Raw genomic sequence first — 21,864 nt, 5'->3', positions numbered from 1 at the left:
AAAAAATCTTAAACTTTTTCTTAAACACTAAATTCAAGAAAAATTCAAGAAAAATTTGCTTACACTATTGGCAGATTTTATTTTTGCTTGTTTTATGCACAAAATCACTTAAATTTGATATTTTTGGTCTACAAACTAGACTTAATTTTCTTAAGGTCGTTTTGCTCATCAAGAAAAAGCATCTTAATTTAAGAATTTTTAGATATTTTTACTGAAAACAAGACAATAATACTAAGATTTTTCTTGAAAATCATTTTTTGCATTGCACTGCAAAAATTACTTTCTTACATATTATTTTTTGTCTCGTTTTCAGTACAAATATAAAAAAATTCTTAAATCAAGATGCATTTTCTTGGTGAACAAAATTAAGAAATGTTTTTAGACAAAAAAATTAATTTTAAGTTGTAAAACGATCAAAACAATCTGGGGTAAGAAAAAAATCCTGAATAAGTCAACTTTTTTCTTAAACACAAGAAAAAAATACTTTTTTTACTCCGTTGGCAGATTTTTTTGCTTGTTAAGCACAAATTCACTTAAATTAGATTTTTTTTGTCTAAAAACTAGACTTATTTTCTTTATCTTGATTTCAGAAGTCATTTTTTGCAGGGCAGGTAATTCAAACAGAGATATCTTTATACTGGTTTATTCACTCGGTGAGTTATTAACCTGTTAAGGGAAGGCAATATTTCAAGGTTCATTTGCTCTCTCTCTCTCTCTCTCTCTCTCTCTCTCTTTTTACTATACCTGAGGTGACTCTGGCCCCTCCCATATGTTCCATTGTCTGCCCCCCTTCACGACACACATAGGCACACTGGAGCGTTTCAATGAGCTCTTTGTAGGGGGTTGAGGTATGTAGTGAAAGTCTGCGTCTTTTTGGTTTTTTTTACCAGCAGCTAGTGGAAGAACTTTGGAGGTTTTTAAAGGTTGCTTGTTAACCGATTTACAAAGACAATATAGACAAAAAGAGAAGACAGAAGTGTTCAAAGTCACAAATCTGCCTTGTGTTTGGACTGAAAACGAGAGAGAAGGTATGAATGTTTCTGTTTCTTGTGTTTTTCTCTGTTGGCCTTTGCAGCATTGTGTCTGTGTGTCATGGTAACAATAAACTGTTGTTATTCACCATAGGAATTTATAGTGTAACTGGAGCTTCATTGCTTTTGCGCCCCAACAGCCAATCAAACACAATTCTTAAATTATTTGATACGTTTTTTGCATTTATCTGTAGATTTAGTAGTTATTGTTCTTTTAAGCAGTTTATACTGCCAACCGGGTTAGTTGGGCTGACAATAGACCTAAATGACTTTATGTAACTCTGGGTCTGTACTGCAGTTGGATACTCTCATCGAGACTCACTAGGTTACACAGAAGTGCTCTAACTGGCTTTATTTTAGGATTGTTCAAACATGTTTTAAACTCTTTCACACAGGCGTGCACAAACACTGCATGTAACTGTTTGCTTCTGTGTTTTCAATTATCTTTTACTAATATAACCTCTCCACCCACAAATATTTCTCACACTGTCAGATAAATCAATCACACATGATCTTCAAGGAAGGTTGGGCAAACACATGGGTGAGAGATGTTTGACTTTGCCGCTGGGTTTAAATTCAATTTCTGAACAGAAACTAAAAAAAGTAAAGTAGCAATGCTGTTTACTTTTATCTTGCTCTCTAATAATGTTTTTAGGATTATAATGAAACATACATAATAAATTTAAAAAATGTAAATTTCAATTGTACTTCTCAGTAAAATAAATCAAGACGTATGCATACAAGGAAGTGCTGCTGGTTTAAGGTGACATTGTTTGTAATGTGTGTTTTCTTAGGGCAATGCTAAGTGAATGGTTTTGGTGGGATCGGCTTTGGTTACCAAGGCCTGTGACATGGGCGGACCTACAAGATGGAGAGGGGCGTGTCTATGCCCGTGTGTCCCACCTGTACATCACTATACCTGTAGCAGTACTGCTGCTAGGGCTAAGAGCATTATATGAAAGGTACACGGATACATACCACAAAAAACTACAGTGGTATTACCATGGTATTATTTGATGTTCTTGTAAATATCATAAATATGTTAATCATTCAATACTCTGAATGATTATACACACTTCTGGATGATATGAGCCCAAGCCATTACCAAAAAAAGCCTGTTACTATATAAAATGTTATCATCTTTGCAATAAAAGGTCTGTGTGCTGAGGATAGCCAGGTGAAAAAGTATACTAAAATATACTTTTTTTAAGTACACTTATGGGTAACACTTTATTATAATGTTCATGATTTACATTAGTTAATGTATTAACTAACATGAACAAACCATGAGCAATACATTTGTTACAGTATTTATTCATCTTTGTTAATGTTAGTTAATAGAAATAAAGCTGTTCATTGTTTGTTCATGTTAGTTCACGGTGCATTAACTAACGTTAACCAAATTTTAATAAAGTATTAGTAATTGTTGAAATTAACATTAATAAAGATTAATAAATGCTGCACAAGTGCAGTTCATCATTATTAGTTCATGTTAACTAATGTAGTTAACTAATGTTAACTAATGAACATTATAATAAAGTGTTACCCACTTATGTACTATTGGCATGCACTAATTTTGTATGTAATATACAAGAATATGTCTTTAGTACTTCTTAACTCATTCCCCGCCAGCCTTATTTTTATTTATTTTTTATATATTTTTTAAAAAGTTGCCTCCGCAAAATTTCGCAAAATGGAAAAAAAAATTCTTCTAAAAATATATAAACATACAAATATATCAAATGAAAGAACAGACCCTCTGCTTTCAAACAAACAACAAACAACCCACCAACACTCTGGGAAAACTTTTTTTTCTTGGTTTATAAACTCTTAAATATGGCTATTTTTCTTATAAAATACAAAATGTTGAGCAAAAAACTGAAATAATTGCATTTTTGTGAAGGAATTTTGTTAGATATCAGATTCAGAACGCTTATCAACACACAAATGGAGTGTAAAATTAATAAATAATGTTTTGCTTCAGTTTTTTTATAAATTGGTGGATAATTGCATGCAAAGGTTTTCTCTTAATTGACGAGATAACCCGTCTATGGCGGGGAAGGGGTAAAGATAACATTAAGAATTTTACTTATTTCAATACACTAAAAATCTATTTAAATATTACTGGTATTTAGTATACTCTTTTTAAGTGCACTAAGGTAAAACTGAAGTAGTACTATACTTTTAATTAGTATATTTGTATTTTAAAACTTTTATTAGAGATGCACCAATATAAAAATTTTCCAACAATACTAGCCGATTATTCAGACTGATATCTGCCAATATCGATAGTTTGGTCGTTATATAATAACTTGCATTAAATATATTCTGAAGATTACATTTTTGAATGCTATTCATTCATATAATACTATTAATGTTGAACATTAAACTAGTGATGTTTCTTTACAGTTTCTATTCACAGAGCTCAAATTCATGGCATTTTCTGCTCTTTTAAACCATCGGACAATAGTCGATAGTGTGAAAAATTGCTTTTATTGACCGATACCAATAATTGGCGGATATATCGATGCATCTCTAGCTTAGCACAGACATGACAATGTACTAAATTTTACCTGTTGGTACTTAAGTATATTTAAGTAGTACTTTTAAGTTTTACCTGGGTCACATCAAGTAACCACCTGTTTTACTGGCCCTCTCTTGTTCACCACACTGATCGCTATGCCACTCGCTAATGCCCTTGGGGTTAAAGACAAAGTTCGCTTGAGAGCGTCGCACAACCCAGTGATGGAAAAATACTTTAATACACACTCGAAACATCCAACACAGGTAACCCGCATAACACACATACTGTAGAGGACTGATTAGATTACATAAAACATATTGAATCTGTAAAAATATTATTTTTAGGATTTTTTTTACATTTTTCATAGCATACAAGCACTAATTTTCACCTAAGTTTTATTAAAAAAAAAAAAAAACATTTATTTGATTGTAATTTATGCTTTTTATACACAAAAATGTGTCAGGAAAGATAAATCTCATGACTGTTTTACATGAATCTAATTCTTTAGATTCTCTTTAGATTACAATAAGAGTACCAACCTTTTAGTGCACTTTTTAATGTTCATGTTTACTTACTTACTTAGGAAGATATAAACGGTATTTGTAAGAAGTTAGGCTGGTCGGAAAGGCAGGTGGAACGCTGGTTCCGCAGAAGGAGGAACCAAGACAGACCTGGATTACAGAAGAAATTTAAAGAAGCCAGGTACAATTACTACAAGTTTACTGCAAATGCATTCATACCACATTGCCATTTCAATAACAAGAATGTCTCATTTTTGTAGTTGGCGGTTTGCTTTTTATCTGCTATCTTCTCTCGGAGGAGTGCTGGCTCTATATGATGTAAGTCTTCTTTTTTGTGTTATTTCAGACCAAGACTATATTAGAACCTCTACGTAACCTCCAAACAGCTAAGTATGTAAGGTGTGTTGAAGCACATGGTGAGGTTCTCAGGAGAGACCTTGAATCAGCATGTTTTTGTGAGACATGCCTGAGGGAAAATTAGTAACATTTTCCCACCTATGTACACCCCAAGATCTACTAGCAGGAACCATAACAGGCATGAACAGACTTCCCTACTGCACACACATAACCTAGTTGTTTGCTAAAGACCATATAGCAACTTGGAAAATAAATAAAAAACCGTAACAGTGAGGGTTGTTGCTGACACTATTGTTATTAGGGATGTCAAAATATGCAATTTCCTATATTCGATGATCATTTATATTAACGATCAATCAATCAAATAATCGTTAACGGTAATAGTGCAATAAGCCATTACAGCAGTGACATATAGCCAATGACAGAAAAGTGTGCGTAAAAATGCCAGCTTCCTCACGCGAATTAAAAGTTTTTATTTTGTCTAAATGACATGCTAGTGGGATTGTAAAATGAGTCAATGTAGTTGGTGTTTTGATAAAAATCATCAATTAAATCTCATAATGAAATATAATGACTAATAGACACAGTAAACTCCGCCTCATAACGGGCACTCCGCACAGTCGGATGAAAGTCCGTGCGTCCATGACAAGATAAGTTTTCATTATCATCGTGTTATTTTTCTAGTTGTTCACCTTGCTTTCTGAGTCGTTGATACATCACTTGTTGTAATTATATCCAAGAAGCACACAAAGGGCACTTTTCCCGTCGTCACCTCAGCTTTAGACCTGCGGCGTACTTTCAGCAAAGATGCTTATATTATGAAGACTTCAACCTTCCATTAGAAAATCCGTTTAGCGTGTAGCGCCTCAGCCAGTAATGATGATGATCAATGATATATGTTGTGGGCGTTCAGAGTGTAACGACAGTCAGTTACAGTTTACATTTAACAGTTTCTTGCCAGAATGTAAGTTTTACATTTTAATCTGTTTATTAGAAACGGCTTCTGGTCTCCTTCCCTGTGTAAAGCAGCGTTAGCAGCGTTGCTATGCTAATCTTGCAGGCTTCCCTGAAGAGGGTCTTTGCTTTCAGTATCCTGTGTTTAGATTTTCGGCATCGGAACCTCTCAGATCCACTGCGGATGCCATTTCGTTGCGTTAGCAGCCAGCCTCGTCTCGAATGAGGTTATAAAGCCCAAGTGAGTGTTTGGCATCAAGCATCGTTGTGATATCATGGCTAGTTTAACTTCTTCGCGCTTGTTTAATTTTTTCACCAGCTGTGTATGTGCTTTGCGCAGGCGCCGGACACACGTGCTTGCTTTGTCGACAATCGTTAATTTTTGTCGAATTAATTCTTATCGACAATTAATCGAAGATCGATTAATTGTTAACATCCCTAATTGTTATAATGTAATTAATGCATAAATAATTAACATGTGAATTGTATTGTTTTGTGCAATAGAAACCTTGGTTTTATGACCTACGAGAAGTGTGGGCAGAATTTCCCAAACAAGTAAGTGTCACATTTACATACAGTGCATTCAATCTATACATTTCTTTTATAAGTTTGCATGCTTCTTGGGATCAAACCCATGACCTTTGTGTTGCTAATGCAATGCTCTATCAACTAAACAATGGGAATAATAAAATGTATAATATTTATAATGTAATAGCAACTTTCTCGTTGTGCTTTCAAAGCAAAAACTTACACTGTAGTGCTTGTTTTTGTAAGGGGGTGAAAAGCAGAATAAATATTTGCAAGTTTTAAATATTTGAAGTACTGGGAGGGTTTGTGTGTTTTTAAAATTTGTTTGTTTTGTATGCGTTTCTATATGTGTATGTGTGTGTCTACAGTCACTGCTGGATTCTCAGTACTGGTATTACATCATTGAGATGAGTTTTTATGGATCTTTATTAATCAATGTGGCTGCAGATGTGAAACGTAAGGTAAGAATAAGCTGCTGTACAGTACTGGTATACACTCACCTAAAGGATTATTAGGAAACCTGTTTAATTGCTCATTAATGCAATGGTGTAATGGTGTGGGGGATGTTTTCTTGGCACACTTTAGGCCTCTTAGTGCCAATTGGGCATCATTTAAATGCCACGGCCTACCTTTTGCATTGTTTCTGACCATGTCCATCCCTTTATGACCACCATGTACCCATCCTCGGATGGGTACTTCCAGCAGGATAATGCACAATGTCACAAAGCTCAAATTATTTCAAATTGAACATGAGTTCACTGTACTAAAATGGCCCCCACAGTCACCAGATCTCAACCCAATAGAGCGTCTTTGGGATGTGGTGGAACAGGAGCTTCATGCCCTTGGTGTGCATCCCACAAATCCCCATCAACTGCAATATGCTATCCTATCAATATGGGCCAACATTTCTAAAGAATGCTTTCAGCACCTTGTTGAATCAATGCCACGTAGAATTAAGGCAGTTCTGAAGGCGAAAGGGGGTCAAACACAGTATTAGTATGGTGTTCCTAATAATCCTTTAGGTGAGTGTACATATGCTGTATCACTTACAGCTGCTGTAATTTATGAGATAAGATCACAAACACACTATAACAGCTAACCTGTTAATGTCATAAATCAATTAGCAATTACTTTATCTATCAATCAATCAATCAATCAATCAATCAATCTATCTATCTATCTATCTATCTATCTATCTATCTATCTATCTATCTATCTATCTATCTATCTATCTATCTATCTGTAGGACTTTAAGGAGCAGTTGGTCCATCACTGGGCAACTTTAACACTGCTGTCCTTCTCATGGTGTGCCAACTACATCAGAATTGGGACACTGGTCATGCTCGTGCATGACACATCTGATGTCTTAATGGAGGTGAAGACAATGTACATTTACATTTACGGTTTTTCATTTAACAGAAGCTTTTATCCAAAATAACTTGCAATTTTTTTTACAAAAGAATTACCATTTTGTCTAAGGAGCCAGCAAATCGAAGTCTACTAACGTTAAACAAAGATCTCAAAAATCTCTTAAAATGTGTTCAGATCTTCAGATTAGCAAAGATAGGCTACCAATGTCTGCGATATTATGCGACTTTTATTAACACATTTGTAGCATTTTTTACAAAAAGTTTTAATTTATCAAAGGCACAAATCTATTTCAAATATGTAACGTTACTGTAGCGACATTAACCGTTTGTATTCATAACGCGAGCTCCGAAGAAACGCGCCCTCTCTGACTGGTAACAAACCGTGGGTTAACCGTCACCTTTGTCATAGTTAAAGCCAAAGGTCTCGTGTACACAAACATAATTATTTCTAAACAACTTACCTTATGTTGATACTGTTGTCAAAGACAAAGCTTTGAGTTTGGTTTCTGACTGAACGCTGTTTGACTGACACGCGAGGCAGCTGTAGGCACGAGGCTGCCAGTTCATAAAAACGTAACGTTAAATACGGGTTTGTCATTTTTTTGTTTTTAGCAAGAATTTATTTTATTTAATTTTTTAATGTATTTTAAAGTAGTAAAAATACAATCTAAAACAATATCCCTTAAAGGGATAGTTCACCAAAAAATGAAAATGCTGTCATAAATTTCTCATCCTCACGTTTTTGTAAATCTGTATGAATTTCTTTTTTCTGATAAACACAAAAGAAGATATTTTGGAATTGATGGTAAGCACACAGGTGATTGTAAACATTGAGTTCCATAGTATGAAAAACGATTAAAGGGTATGCTTTGACGTCACTTTTCCACATGACCACGCTGGAACTCGCCCCGTCGAGTGGCAAACGTTCAACAAAATGGCTGGTTTTCATAGCGGCTGCTGCGAAAATGCCAGTAAAACTGACTATTATCAGCTTAAATTAAATTTAGTTGGACTTGATAGCAAAGGTGGACAATACTTAGTTACATTAGTTACATTTTCCAAGCATCTATGCTTTATTAGGATGCTTGTACTGGGAAAAATTTTACTTCACTACATCTAGCATAAAATCATACTGTGTATTCTTGAATATTGCATATTAAAATTTATTTAATACCTAATTACATTAAAATTGTGTACTTTTACTTGAGTAAAGTACGTTAATGTACTTAAATATTAAATGTAAAACAAACACGTGTGTTTATGGAATGTACTACAGTAAAAATTATAATAATATGCTTTGTAATGTATGTTTTCCAAAGAAAAACAAATACAAATACTTGAAAAATTCTTTTAAGTAGAAAGTAAAACCTCTGCTTGATAGTGAACCTAACTTATCAACCCACCTGTGGTCTGTGGACGTTGGCATGAACGATCTATTTATTTCTACTTTCGGTGTTTTCTTGCAGTCTGTAAAACAATAGCTCCGAATTCTTGTTAATCTGTTAGTACAGTCTAATGCACACAAGCTTTTTCCATTTAGACGCGTTTTCCCCGTGTTTTCGCTGATTTCACACTGTACTCAACTGCTGCCGCTCTGTCTTTTGCCACTCAGTGGGCGTAACCACAGGCACTTTCGCCGAAGGTGACGTCACGTGCATACCCTCTATACGATGGAAATCAGTGGGTACTGTCAACTGTATGCTGCTAACCATAATTTTTCAAAAATATGTCTGCGACTGCGATCATTTATCACAATACTTCCATATTTGTTTTTCTACCATGGAAGTCACTGGATTTAAATTCATACAGATTTAAAACAACAAAAGGATGAGAAAATGATGCCAGAACTCCCATTTTTGGGCGGACCATCCCTTTAACCCCCAAGGAGAAACATTGTATTTATATATAATGTAATGGTAACACTTTACAATAGGGTTCATTAGTTAACATTAGTTAATGTATTACCTAACATGAACAAACCATTAGCAATACATTTGTTACAGTATTGATTAATCTTTGGTAATATTAGTTAATAGAAATAAAGCTTTTAATTAGCTTTTAGTTAACTAACGTTAACAAGAATTTAATAAAGTATTAATAATTTTTGAAATGAACTAATGAACCTTATTGTAAAGTGTGACATACACTGAGTGTATGTAAACAATTTTTCAGATTTATTTCTATTTCTAATTTTAAATGAAGCATCTTAAAGATCAGTGAAACAATGCAGTGTTCCTCTAGAATTACTTCAATTATTCTTGTTTCTTTTAATATCAGTCTGCTAAGATGTTCAACTATGCTGGATGGGAGACTACATGCAACAGTATCTTTGTGGTTTTTGCTGTGGTTTTTATGATAACCAGACTCATCATCTTTCCATTCTGGTAAGTTTGTGACAGAGGTAAATGAGTGGTAGACTTTAATTGGGAAGTTTTCGTCTTAACAGTCTGTTAAATTTGTGTCTGTGTTGTATAAACAGGCTGATTCACTGTACGTGGGTGTATCCTCTGGACCAGTTTGAACCCTTTTTCGGCTATTATTTCTTTAATGTAATGCTGGTGGTCCTGCTGCTGTTGCATGTGTTCTGGGCCTCATTGATTCTTCGCATGGTCAAAAAGTTCCTTTTCGGAAAACTAAGTGCCTTGAAATTTATGATGTTCAATAAATCATAACATTTGTTAGTAAGCATAATGACCTCCATATAAAATGCATCAATATAAAATTTAATTGGTCAGTAAAATTCCACAAAATCTATTTCTGTCTCTTTAGCTAAAAGGTGATGAGAGAAGTGATGAGGAAGAGGATGAGGAGGAGTCTGAGGAAGAGCACACATGCAATCATACTAATGGATCTGTGAAAGGACTGTCTAACGGTCATTGACACATAATGAGACGTTTTATACATACAGATACAAATAGCCTTTTAATGCCATGCATGCATTAATGTCCATATTGGACACTTGATTCATCTGTGAATTTTCTTTTTTTGCATAGCCTTTCCTCTAAAGGTGTAAATATGTACAAATGTTGATGTCATTTAATAAAATCCACAAATCAAACACTTTCTCAAACTTCAAGGGGCGCTTAAATTTTAACTTGTTAGCATGTTACAATCACGGCAGTATTTTAAATGATCTGTTTTATAGTTTTCATATGGGGTTTACTACAGTCAGCATTGTAGGAATTATATCCAGATTCTACATTAGCCCAGTCTGTAATTGTATTTAAACATCATGTTTTGGATTGTACTTGTAATTTTAAAAACAATAAGCAAGCCTGAGAAATTAATGTAAAAAAAACTCAGATACTCCACACAGCTCTTAGATTGTTAATGTATTCTTCGTCATCAAGGATTTCTATACTCAGGCCCTCGTAATAGTCTTCAAACTCTGCGTAGGACACACTCTTGCCGATCTGTCCGACTTGCTCTATGAAGGTCAGGAAGTCCGGAACTGGATTCGCTTCTGTGAACATTATGACATAACAATGATTATACAAACATCAGTCATCCATGTGGTCCATACAATGATCTTGCTTTTTGTGCGTGTGGCACACGTAGGTAAACGGAAATAAGATTCAATGTTTATTATTAGTAAACATGATAAAATCTCATGAAATTACAATGAACTATACTTTTACAGCATTAACACGTGCTAATAAAACGAACCTTATGGTAAGTGCATCTTGACATATCATAAGTTTATCTTTAAATGACCACTACATATCAATAAATATAATATCATACTTATAAATACAATATAAATATGAAATATCAATAAATACTGCACAACTACTACTGCCTGTGAAAAAGAAACAATAAACAATTGTCTCACCACGTGTTGTGTATGTATCTCGTTTGCCTCTATAGAATTTTTCAATGTCACTCAACACTATGGAGCCAGTTTTATTTGGGTCAAGCTTTACATAAACCTAAAAAAACACATTGAGATGCATACATTCAAAACAGCTGCAAATGCACGAGCAGTGCAATAAAGTCACAGAGCTCAATGGCGTCCTCTGGAGGACAAAAGCTGTTAAACGTGTCTGTCACCTTCAGCAAGACAGCTTTTCTATTCTCGGTCATCTCCCCAGTAACGGCACGCATCACATCGGCGGGGTGCACCCGCCCCTCCGCACGCCGACTCACAATCCTCCACACCGCCTCGAAGTCCTGACACATACAGCACACACAAACATATTTGCTCAGCACGCTCTCATCATGCTTGATGTTTTGTACAAACCGATGGATAGATGAGAGACAGACTGTCAGAAAGACAGAGACAGATAGATAGACACACACACACACGCATATATAGACAGACAGAGTGACACAAAGATGGCAGACATGCAGACAGATAGGCAGGCAAACAGACATACACATAGATAAATATATGGATGGATGGACAGACAGGCAGGCAGACAAACAGGTGGACGGACAGACAGACAGACAGACAGACAGACAGACAGACAGACAGACAACACAGACGGACATACATACAAACAGATAGACAGACAGACAGACAGATATATAGATGGACACATAGACAGACAGACAGACAGACATGCAAGCAGATAGAAACACAGATAGTTAGACACAGATAGTTGGACACATAGATGGACAGACAGACGAACAGACAGACATACCAACAGACACATAGATAGAAAGACACACAGACAGACAGATAGACAGGCAGACATACAGATAGACACATAGATAGTTAGACACAGACAGACAGACATACAGACTGACACATAGATAGATAGAAAGGCACATAAACAGACAGACAGGCAGGCAGACAGACACATAGATAGACACATAGAAAAACAGATAGACAGACAGATATGCAGGGAGATAGACACATAGATAGTTAGACAGACAGATGATAAACAGACAGCCATACATACAGACATACATACAGACAGACAGACAGACAGATACATATATATAAAGACACACAGACAGACAGACAGACAGACACATAAATAGATAAACACATAGACAGACAGACAGACAGGCAGACAGACACAAAGATAGACGCATAGACAGACAGACAGATATGCAGGCAGACAGACACATAGATAGTTAGACAGACAAACAAACAGACAGACAGACAGACACATATATAGAAAGACAGACAGACAGACACATAGATAGATAGACATATAGACAGACAGACAGGCAGGCAGGCAGACAGACACATAGATAGACACATAGACAGACAGACAGACAGACAGACAGACACACACACACACACACACAGATAGTTAGACAGACAGATGGACAGACAAACAGACGTGCATACAGACAGACAGACAGACACATAGATAAACAGACAGATAGACAAATAGACATGCAGGCAGGCAGGCAGACACATAGACACATAGAGAGATAGACACATAGACACATAGACAGATAGACAGATAGACAGATAGACATATAGATAGATAGATAGATAGATAGATAGATAGATAGATAGATAGATAGATAGATAGATAGATAGATAGATAGCTAGATAGATAGATAGATAGACAGATAGACAGAGAGATAGATAGATAGAGAGATACATAGATAGATAGATAGACGCATAGACAGATAGACGCATAGACAGATAGACAGATAAACAGATAGATAGATAGATAGATAGATAGATAGACAGATAGATAGATAGATAGATAGATAGATAGATAGATAGATAGATAGATAGATAGATAGATAGATAGATAGATAGATAGATAGATAGATAGATAGATAGACAGATAGATAGACAGATAGACGCATAGACAGATAGACAGATAGACAGACAGACGCATAGACAGGAAGATAGATATGCAGGCAGATAGACACATATATAGTTAGACACAGACAGACAGACAGACAGACAGATAGATAGATATGCAGGCAGATAGAAACATAGATAGTTAGACACAGATAGATGGACAGACAAACAAACGGACAGACAGACAGACAGACAGACAGACACATAGATAGAAAGACACACAGACAGACAGATAGACAGGCAGGCAGACAGACACAATATAGTTAGACACAGACAGACAGACAGACAGACAGATAGATAGATATGCAGGCAGATAGAAACATAGATAGTTAGACACAGATAGACAGACAGACAGATAGATAGACAGGCAGGCAGATAGACACATATATAGTTAGACACAGATAGACAGACAGACAGACAGACATACAGATAGATAGATAGATAGATAGATAGATAGATAGATAGATAGATAGATAGATAGATAGATAGATAGATAGATAGATAGACAGAGACAGACAGACAGACAGACAGACAGACATACAGACAGACAGACAGACAGACAGATAAATAAATAGATAGATAAAAAGGCAGGCAGGCAGGTAGAGACATAGATAGTTAGACACAGATAGATAGATAGACAGACAAACTGACAGACAGACATACTGACTAATGATGACCGATTGACTAATTACTGTTTGTATAGATTTTGTTCTCTGTACCTGTTGAGTTAGACACAGATGGTCCATGAGAGATTTTCCGAGCAGCTCTTTTTGAGGAACATGATCACCCTTCAGATCCAAATTCTGCAGATGTCTCCCTAGATTGAATAGGGTTTGGACCGCATGTCCCCTCAGCTTATCACGCACCACATCTGCAAAACATCCACCAATCAGAGCCCTGAATGATTCTGGAATGTTATTTATTTAGCCCTCAATGCCTCACAGTAAGTTAAAGGTCAAATGTCAACCTACAAGTGGCTTAGAATGTTTTCACAGTTTTTCACACATTAAACAAGAATAAATCAAGTATTTTAACACTGTAGAAGAAAACCACAAACTTCACCTTAATAACAGGAGTGCTTTTGTGTGAGTTTTGTTTCATGGTTTCAAACTTTTACTGGGGAGACTGGGGACGTATTATATATTCTTAAACCACATTATATTTACATTTTGCATACTGCTTAGAGGCTACTACGTGGAGAAAACTTGGAAACTTTTACGTTTTAATCTGGATCTCCACAGCCTACTGCCAGGGTTATGCTTCACGATCCTAAATTTGCTGATCATTTTAAACTTGTATAATAACATCAAAGAGGTGGCAGAGAGTTGAGGTCAATGAGGACTTTACACTCGCCTGCTTTTAAAAGCATCAGTGCCCACCGGCATTCTCCGGTTTCCCAACAACTATGTAAATGAAACCCACAATAAAAAGTAGGACAGCACCCTGAGCGAGGGCGAGTGTGTTATGTATTAACCTTGGATTGCCTTCAGGGTTTTTCTTTCATTGATTTCCTCTTCAGAGAGATGGAATAGGCTTTCCCCATCCTGGGATCTGTACAAAAGAAACACTGAGTACTTGTACTCGCTTACACACTCAACGCTTGTGTGTGTTGGTCGTGTACGTACAGCAGGCCTCTCTTGGCAGTCTCATCCACATCAGTAACTTTGAGGGAGACGCGCGGCTGCTGTCTCAGGCTGTGGGGGAAGTGTGGGCCGTCTGTACAGAAGTGAAGCTCGGCACCCTGGGTGATGTAGGCAGGGTGTTAATGAATTTATATTAGTTTGTGTGTTTTTGCGTTGGTGTGTGTGACAGATGATGAGTGTGTTGAACCTGTGAGATGTCCTGCAGGCTGTACGGTCTCCCTCTGTTCAAATACACACCACGAGCGATAAAGGGCAGAGCGTTCCATCTGAAAAATATGTTTAACATTTATCGTTTTCAAAAAACATAGCTGTAAACATGAAAAGGGAAATTATTTGTGTGTGTGTGTGTGTGTGTGTATGCATGTGTCGTATTTGTATACTCTACGTTTGTGTATTTGTATGCATGCAAAACGACTGACCTGTTTTTACCAAAATTTCTGTACTCGTACACCGTCAGTGTTTGGTCGCATGTGAAAAAGAAACCAATCAGCTCTCGACACGCTTCACGTCCACATCTGTATACCAAACACACGTGCCATAAATAATAAAGCATGAATAATTATTTGAACGTCGGTCGAAAAGGATACAATTACATAGTAGCTGAACCTACCTTGACAAAATCCTGGCATGAAAGCGAAGCTTGTTGGAAAGGAGGTTCTCTGTTAAAGATGCTTGGGTTTTAACCCTAAATACACAAAACAACTATACTGCAATTTTAATCAAATTAGCTGTGGAATTAATTTCAACTTACTTTTTTAATTTTTGACTTTATTGATGAATTGTTATAACTTATAAAAACAAGAAAATTCTTAACTTAATTTGTAAATGTAAAACCATAGGCTGAGTTTGTGCAAACAAGGGTACTTTGAGATTAACGAGAGTGTGGCTTCAAAGTTTTTAAATATGGTTTAAATGAATTAAAATAAATTTTGGCCTTAAAGCAACACTAAAGAGTTTTTTTTTACCTTAAAATAACGTTTCCAAAAAAGTTTCAGTCGTTCATCCAGTCGAAACAGGGTGAACGGGACTTTTACGTTTGCTTTGCAGCCCTCTATCGGCCAAAACCGCACTAAAGAAGTTTCCAACCATTGGGTCGCGGTCCTGTAGTTCTAGTGAAAACTACAAAAACTTGCTTTACGGCAGACCTACTATCCAATCAGAGCCAGCTATGCTGCAGTAGGCTAAATTATTTACAACAGTGGTAATGGACAATTCTGCTTCTAACCTGTAGGGGGAGCAAAGAGCAAAAACTCTTTAATGTTGCTTTAAGTTACTCAGTCTACACATTAAAATATTAAGATTAAACTAATAAAATATGAATTCTCATATTTTTATTACATTAAAGGAATATTCCACTGTCATAAAAATAAAATCCCTATAATTTACTCACCCCTACGTCATCCAAGTTGTCTATGCCCTTATTTGTTTAGTCGAGAAGAAACCACGTTTTCCGAGGAAAACATTACAGGACCCTTGTCAATCTAATAAACTTTTTTGGACCCCAATAGTTTACAGTTTCAATCAAGCTCAAAATTGCAGTTTCAACGCAGCTCATAAGGGCCAGAAACGATCCCAACCGAGGCACAAGGGCCTTATCTAGCGAAAGGATCATCATTTTTAACAAGAAAAATAAAAAACAAGTACCCCTAAACCACCACTTCTCGCCTTGCACTAGCCGTGTGACACGTCAGCACGACCCCACGCACTACGCAATCACGTCGAAAGGTCACGCATCACACACTTGTGGACCATTTTTAACAATAAACTGGCACAAAGATATTAATTGGTATCATTCCACATACAACAACGTCTGAATGATTCTTCTTCTCCACACTTGTAAACACTGGGGCGGTAGTTTCGCATATGTCATGCGTGACGTTTCGACGTGCTTACGCAATACGCAAGGTCGCGCTGGGGCGTCACAACGAGAAATTGTGGTTTAAAATACATATTTTTTATTTTCCTTGCCGAAAATGACAATCTGTTTGCTAGATCCTTATACCTCGTTTGGGATCATTTAGAGTTCTCTGAAGCTGCGTCGAAACTACAATTTCAAATTGCACTGAAACTGTAAACTGGTGAGGTTTAATAAATTGAGAAAAATCCTGGAACTTTTTCATCAAAAAAATTTATTTCTTCTCGACTGAACAAAAAAAAAAACATCAACTTTTTGGATGACATGGAGGTGAGTAAATTATCTGGATCTTCTATGAAAGTGGAATATTTCTTTAATAGCTCAGACAAAATCATAAATGGCTCTGGTCTGGGGGGCAGTTCCCCCCTGCTCACCAAACTCTGCCTATGCATAAAACTAACCTTTTATAAATTACTGATCGCATCATTTTTACACTATTTCGAAAAATCATGAGAAGAATAATTATTGCAGAATAGGATTTGAAGTGTGTTCAGTGGTGACAAAGTTTAAGTTTAACTTTTTTGTAAAGAAAAAGTTAAAGGTACTTGCATGTGCAAATCTTGCTGCAGAAATGCTATTGTGAGTGAGGAGTTACCTACTACCCCAATTTAATCAAAACAGCCCAAACCCAAATCTTTATGATATTCTGCATAGATTTAGTTTTAATATGGGGGGGCTGCAATGTCAACTGCACATATGTTTTCATTAATGGGTGTTTAAATATTGGGTTATTGTAATTGCTGGGTTTTTTGTAAACGTGCAAAACGAAATAATAACTAAAAAAATCTCTACTCGTATGCTGTACGTCACCCATGCACCCCATCAGCCCTCGACATGCGTAATATTTACACTACTGATCTTATTCTTATATTCATATTCTTCTTGTATACACATTTTAATATGTGTATTTTTTTGAAATTCTTATGTATCCTTATCTTTTATTATGATGTTACTGTTATTTTTATTGATTATGGTTATTTGTCTGTAAAATCACTTTCATGTAAAGCATTTGAAATGACCTTAAATGCTTCACTTGCATTCCCAATTACTAGCTTATGTCCTCCTAGATGGTAGATCATAGATCCTATAGGATCACTTAGAAAAAAAGTACAACCCTTTATAACCGCATGATTTTACAAAAGTAATACATATTTTCAACCCAGCATAGGGTTTAATAGGGACAAAGCCAATTTAACCTATGCTAGGTTGGGTTGTTGGGTCAAATATAAACAATTTGGGGCAGTTTCCCATACAGGATTCACCTTTGTCCCAGCCTATAATGCATGTTTGAGCTCCCTTAATTTAAAAACACCTTTCACTGATATACATTAACATATATCAGTGCCATTATTTTGTTTCAAGGCGCAGACCCCCCTTAATGGGTTGATTTAACCTAATGACTGAGCTTGTCTCTTTTTGACCCCAATGCTGGGTTGAAAATAACCAACATGAAGTTGTGTTATAGTCACGCAAAATTTGATTAATTTATTTGTGTCCATGACACAAAACTCAGCGTCCCTACATGCCCCGAGCACAAATGTCTTTTTTGTCATCATCGAATTTCTATAAATAGCTTCTTGTGTCCGTGGCATGACTTTCTTTCTGTGTCATTTTTATGTATTGTTTTCTCTTTTTTTCCCTCCTATTTTTAAACCATTGTCGCTTGGTTTTAGATTTGGGTTAGGATGTACTTTTATGTATTGGTTTCTGAAAGTTTTTCTTCCGCTTTCAAACCATTCTCGCTTGGAGCAGAAAGTGATTCTAACCCCAAGCAACAATGGTAAGAAAATAGGAAAAAACAATGAAAAAACAACACATAAAAAGAAACAAAAAGAAAGTCGTGCAAAGCACACGAAAAACTATTCATAGAAATTTGTGCTTAAGGCACGAAAAAAAGCTGAACTTCGTGCCATGGACACAAATACATCGATCAAATTTTGCATGACCATAACACAACTTTCCAGCATTTTTTATTGTAGTCAATTTTTTTAATCCTCTGTTTCCCCCAAAACAGGTTTTGTCTCTAATGATTGATGAACTTGGTAAGCTGAAAGTGACTTTGTACGGCCCTTCTTGTGTTATTGCTTTCCGCTTTGCTGTTTTTCCTCGCTTTTTCCTTTTTTTAAGTGCAAATGTAATTTTTAGCCACACTGATAATGAATAAAAAAAAATAAAAATAAACAGGCTACATCCTCCAGTGTAGTGGGGACTTAACCATTATGACCTTCTCAAAATCAGTTAGTATGAGACAGAGGAAGAGAGAGTTTCATATATGAGTCATGTATGTGGGTTGGCTTTACTTAGTGTGATGAAGAGTTCTGATGTAGCGTGGTGGGACGCTCGTGGGACTGACAGACACAGCATTCTGTTCCGGATCGCTAATGACAGCCCTGCGTGAGCATTAAACAACTTTCACCATGTTATTACTCACCAAAGACAGAGACACAGACAGAGAAAGAGATACCGACCTCGACAGCTGATCCGCCATAACCTGCTCAATTACTGCCTGTAGTTTCCTCTCCTCTGTAAGCTCCTCCTACACATAATTAAATCAGCCAATTAGATGTACAGCATGACAAAGCATGTGTCCCAATTTACATGCTATCCATCCTAAATAGTATTCAAAATTAGAATGGGTATTATGTTAAAATGAGTATACATACAGTAAAGTTCCTGAATGGTCTGTTTTAGGTTAAAATCTGATGTGACACTTAAACGGCCGATATTACCCGTGCACACTCACCGCGACACGAGAGGGCGGAGTTTAGTTGCACCACACAGAATTAACAAATGAAATAAATGATGCGTCACTGAATTATTAAGTTAAACCACAGAGTAAATACTAGATGATAAATAATGAATGAAGAATGCAAAGTTTAGTTGTATTTTTAAAGTTTGTGTAAGGATCATAGCGTTGATCTGTTTCGCATTAGTATGTCTCAGTGTATGCATACTCTTTTGTTCTGAACTCAAAAGTATGTACTTTCCCAACACAAAAACAGTACATACTACCAGGGAATTATATAAGTAGGCAAACTGGGAACATCTGGACATTGAGACAAAGGTTAGACTCCAATCATCAAAGAAGTCCAAAAGTGAACTCACCGCATCTTTCATCTTGCTGTTGGATTGTGCAGTGTTGGATGGGTTGTGGCTGGGTTGTGCTGTGTTTTTAAAGGTGAAGTCGGGAGGATTCAGGTTTGATTTGTGGTTGTACAGCGGACTTCTCTGTGTCTGAACCTTGCTACTCAGCTTTAGTGGTTCCTCATTGTCAGATCCCATAGATACTGGATTTTTTGCATCATTTTTAATTTCGAAACACTGGAACGAAAACACAAAACCTGTAAAATACTTATAGAGGTGTTTTATGTGGTTATCGAGCAGTCATAGCATGATAGTGCATGTGCATGCACTTAAGTGATTCTCACAAAATTAAACTTATATTAACATTTTGATAAAAAAAGTAAATGCCAAGTAAACATCTCTTCATGTACTATTTTGCACATGATTTCAAATGACATCATACAATCCAATTTTGTTGTTTTTTCCACATATTTAAGGTAAAAAAATTAATTACCGCAATGTGTCCATGACTGGACTGGGGTTCTTTCTTGACATGGAAATATTTATAATTAAAAAATCTAAAAAATAAAAAGCTTCAGTGTATGTTACAATTTTCTCATCCTCCGCAACAATTTTCAATCAAGGAACTAACATTCCAAAAAAAAATTGTTGGAAGGGACATAATTGACTGACTATGACACTCAATATGGCTACCAGGTAAGCAGTTTTTATTTTTCTCTCCAGATAAAAGTTAAAATTTTGTTTGTCATAGTACCTCGACAACTTTTTAGTTCTCATTACCGAAACATGAGTTTGTAAATTCATATATTTAATGTAATATCATGTTGCGGTAATGATACTTTTTTATATGATAATCTAAAAAAATGTAAATAATTCTATAGGAATTTTTTTAAATATTTTTTTTAATAATGGTTATTGTAAGTTCAGACCTTAATCTTATATGTGCAAATTATTATTTTTTTAAATCTGGATTTCGTGAGAATCACCCCCTTTCCTCTCTGATTTTTCCTGTGCTTTAGTTTACACTACTAGCAACAGCACAGAAATAAAAAGAAAACATTTTAAATGGGTACCTGATTTGAGTTTGTGGGAGCAGGAGAGCCCCAGCTAAAGCCTGACAGATCTCCAGAGATCTTCATAGCAGCATCCTTTGGAATTATGGCAAGATGCTGCCAAAAACGACAACAACAGCAGTCTGAAATCTATCCTCCTTTCCTAAAGTTACACTAAATTCTGAATATTTCTATAATGAAGTAAAATCAGACTGAAACTAACTTTATTGTGATCGTACAAGCAAAATTGCACATGTGTCCGTGCATTATAAAAAATAAGTAAAATCCACACATATACAGGAATAATAAACATTATATACAGTACAAGTGCAGAAAGAAAGACCTGTCAGGTACAGCCTACTTTCTTTCTATCATCATCATCATCATCATCAGGTCACGTCTTCCCACCTCTTCCGCTGTGTCTTGCAGTGTCTCTAACTTCAGCATTGGGACGCTGTGACAGGAATTTAATAAGTAGCATTATGTGTTTTTTACAATATAAATTCATCTTTTTCTTGCATCTTTTTATATTGATTTAAACTTACTCTGCTGGCCTCGGCCCGCGATCTGCTCCAGTATTTTTGGGCTTTAGAAAACAATATAACGTTACATACCAATGAAAGAAAAACACCTGCAATGGACTATTCGTGCTAAAATTGTATTAGAGTGCTCGCTTACCTTTTCCATACTTTGTTGTAAAGGTGAAAACTTGTTATTTGCTCTCATGATTAAAAGAACTGTACACGATTTATAAATATGTATTTAGCAGTAAAGACAACTTTTACTTCCGCCTTCTGTTGCTACGGTGATGAAAATAAACACACGTTGTCATCAGCCAAGGCTTCTGGGTAATGCAGTCAGAAATGCTTGACATGAAATTCCGATCCAATGAAATAGAAATTATTTTTCTTTCTGCTAAGATATTTATGATTATGATTATGGTGAATAATAAAACATACAAAAAGTAAATAAACAAATATTCATTTATTCATGTATACATAAATGTTAAAATTAAACCGTTTGAACCTAAACCTAAATCTTTTATTTGGGCCTACATTCTATAAATGGCCAAAATTCATATGAACCCATTTCATAAAAAAAGTTATTTA

General features: G+C 35.8%; 2 protein-coding genes and 1 long non-coding RNA gene across 7 annotated transcripts in view; 1 reads left to right on the top strand and 2 right to left on the bottom strand.

Moving 5' to 3' along the window:
- LOC129419540 (uncharacterized) overlaps window positions 1-7,865 on the bottom strand; it is an 88,730-nt gene extending 80,865 nt beyond the window's left edge. The window contains exons 1-2 of one of the 2 annotated variants that reach the window (XR_012357759.1): window positions 7,747-7,865; window positions 4,135-4,226 (exon numbers count right to left, since the gene is read on the bottom strand). This is a non-coding gene — a long non-coding RNA (uncharacterized lncRNA). The remainder of the gene's footprint in view (window positions 1-4,134; window positions 4,227-7,746) is intronic. The other variant, XR_008636560.2, reaches the window with a different exon arrangement.
- On the top strand, window positions 399-10,195 carry cers3b (ceramide synthase 3b). The gene is made up of 12 exons (XM_073853784.1): window positions 399-1,028; window positions 1,525-1,572; window positions 1,826-1,993; window positions 3,701-3,818; window positions 4,139-4,257; window positions 4,337-4,394; window positions 5,892-5,942; window positions 6,284-6,376; window positions 7,162-7,290; window positions 9,563-9,669; window positions 9,765-9,922; window positions 10,059-10,195. Exons 3-12 carry the CDS (start codon window positions 1,830-1,832, stop codon window positions 10,163-10,165), a joined length of 1,104 nt encoding a protein of 367 aa, XP_073709885.1. The 5' UTR covers window positions 399-1,028; window positions 1,525-1,572; window positions 1,826-1,829; the 3' UTR covers window positions 10,166-10,195.
- Window positions 10,021-21,834, bottom strand: caps2 (calcyphosine 2). 4 transcript variants are annotated; one of them, XM_055174663.2, is made up of 16 exons: window positions 21,434-21,834; window positions 21,301-21,341; window positions 21,164-21,209; window positions 20,777-20,872; window positions 19,725-19,940; window positions 19,088-19,155; window positions 18,920-18,997; window positions 15,315-15,389; window positions 15,124-15,219; window positions 14,892-14,970; window positions 14,687-14,802; window positions 14,536-14,612; window positions 13,781-13,932; window positions 11,336-11,455; window positions 11,118-11,214; window positions 10,021-10,748 (listed from the first exon to the last, which is right to left on the bottom strand). In XM_055174663.2, exons 1-16 carry the CDS (start codon window positions 21,479-21,481, stop codon window positions 10,585-10,587), a joined length of 1,569 nt encoding a protein of 522 aa, XP_055030638.2. In that variant the 5' UTR covers window positions 21,482-21,834; the 3' UTR covers window positions 10,021-10,584. The 4 variants fall into 4 exon arrangements, with proteins under 4 accessions (XP_055030638.2, XP_055030637.2, XP_073709884.1 ...); XM_055174662.2 differs by having other exon boundaries at window positions 18,920-19,009; window positions 21,434-21,833; XM_073853783.1 differs by having other exon boundaries at window positions 10,304-10,748; window positions 18,920-19,009; window positions 21,099-21,209; window positions 21,434-21,831.
- Window positions 21,835-21,864: the final 30 nt, after the last annotated feature.

Source organism: Misgurnus anguillicaudatus, chromosome 15 (assembly GCF_027580225.2).
Source record: "Misgurnus anguillicaudatus chromosome 15, ASM2758022v2, whole genome shotgun sequence".
NCBI classification, from domain to species: domain Eukaryota; kingdom Metazoa; phylum Chordata; class Actinopteri; order Cypriniformes; family Cobitidae; genus Misgurnus; species Misgurnus anguillicaudatus.
The sequence above is the reverse complement of the archived record's forward strand: the minus strand, read 5'-3'. Positions and strand labels throughout refer to the sequence as shown.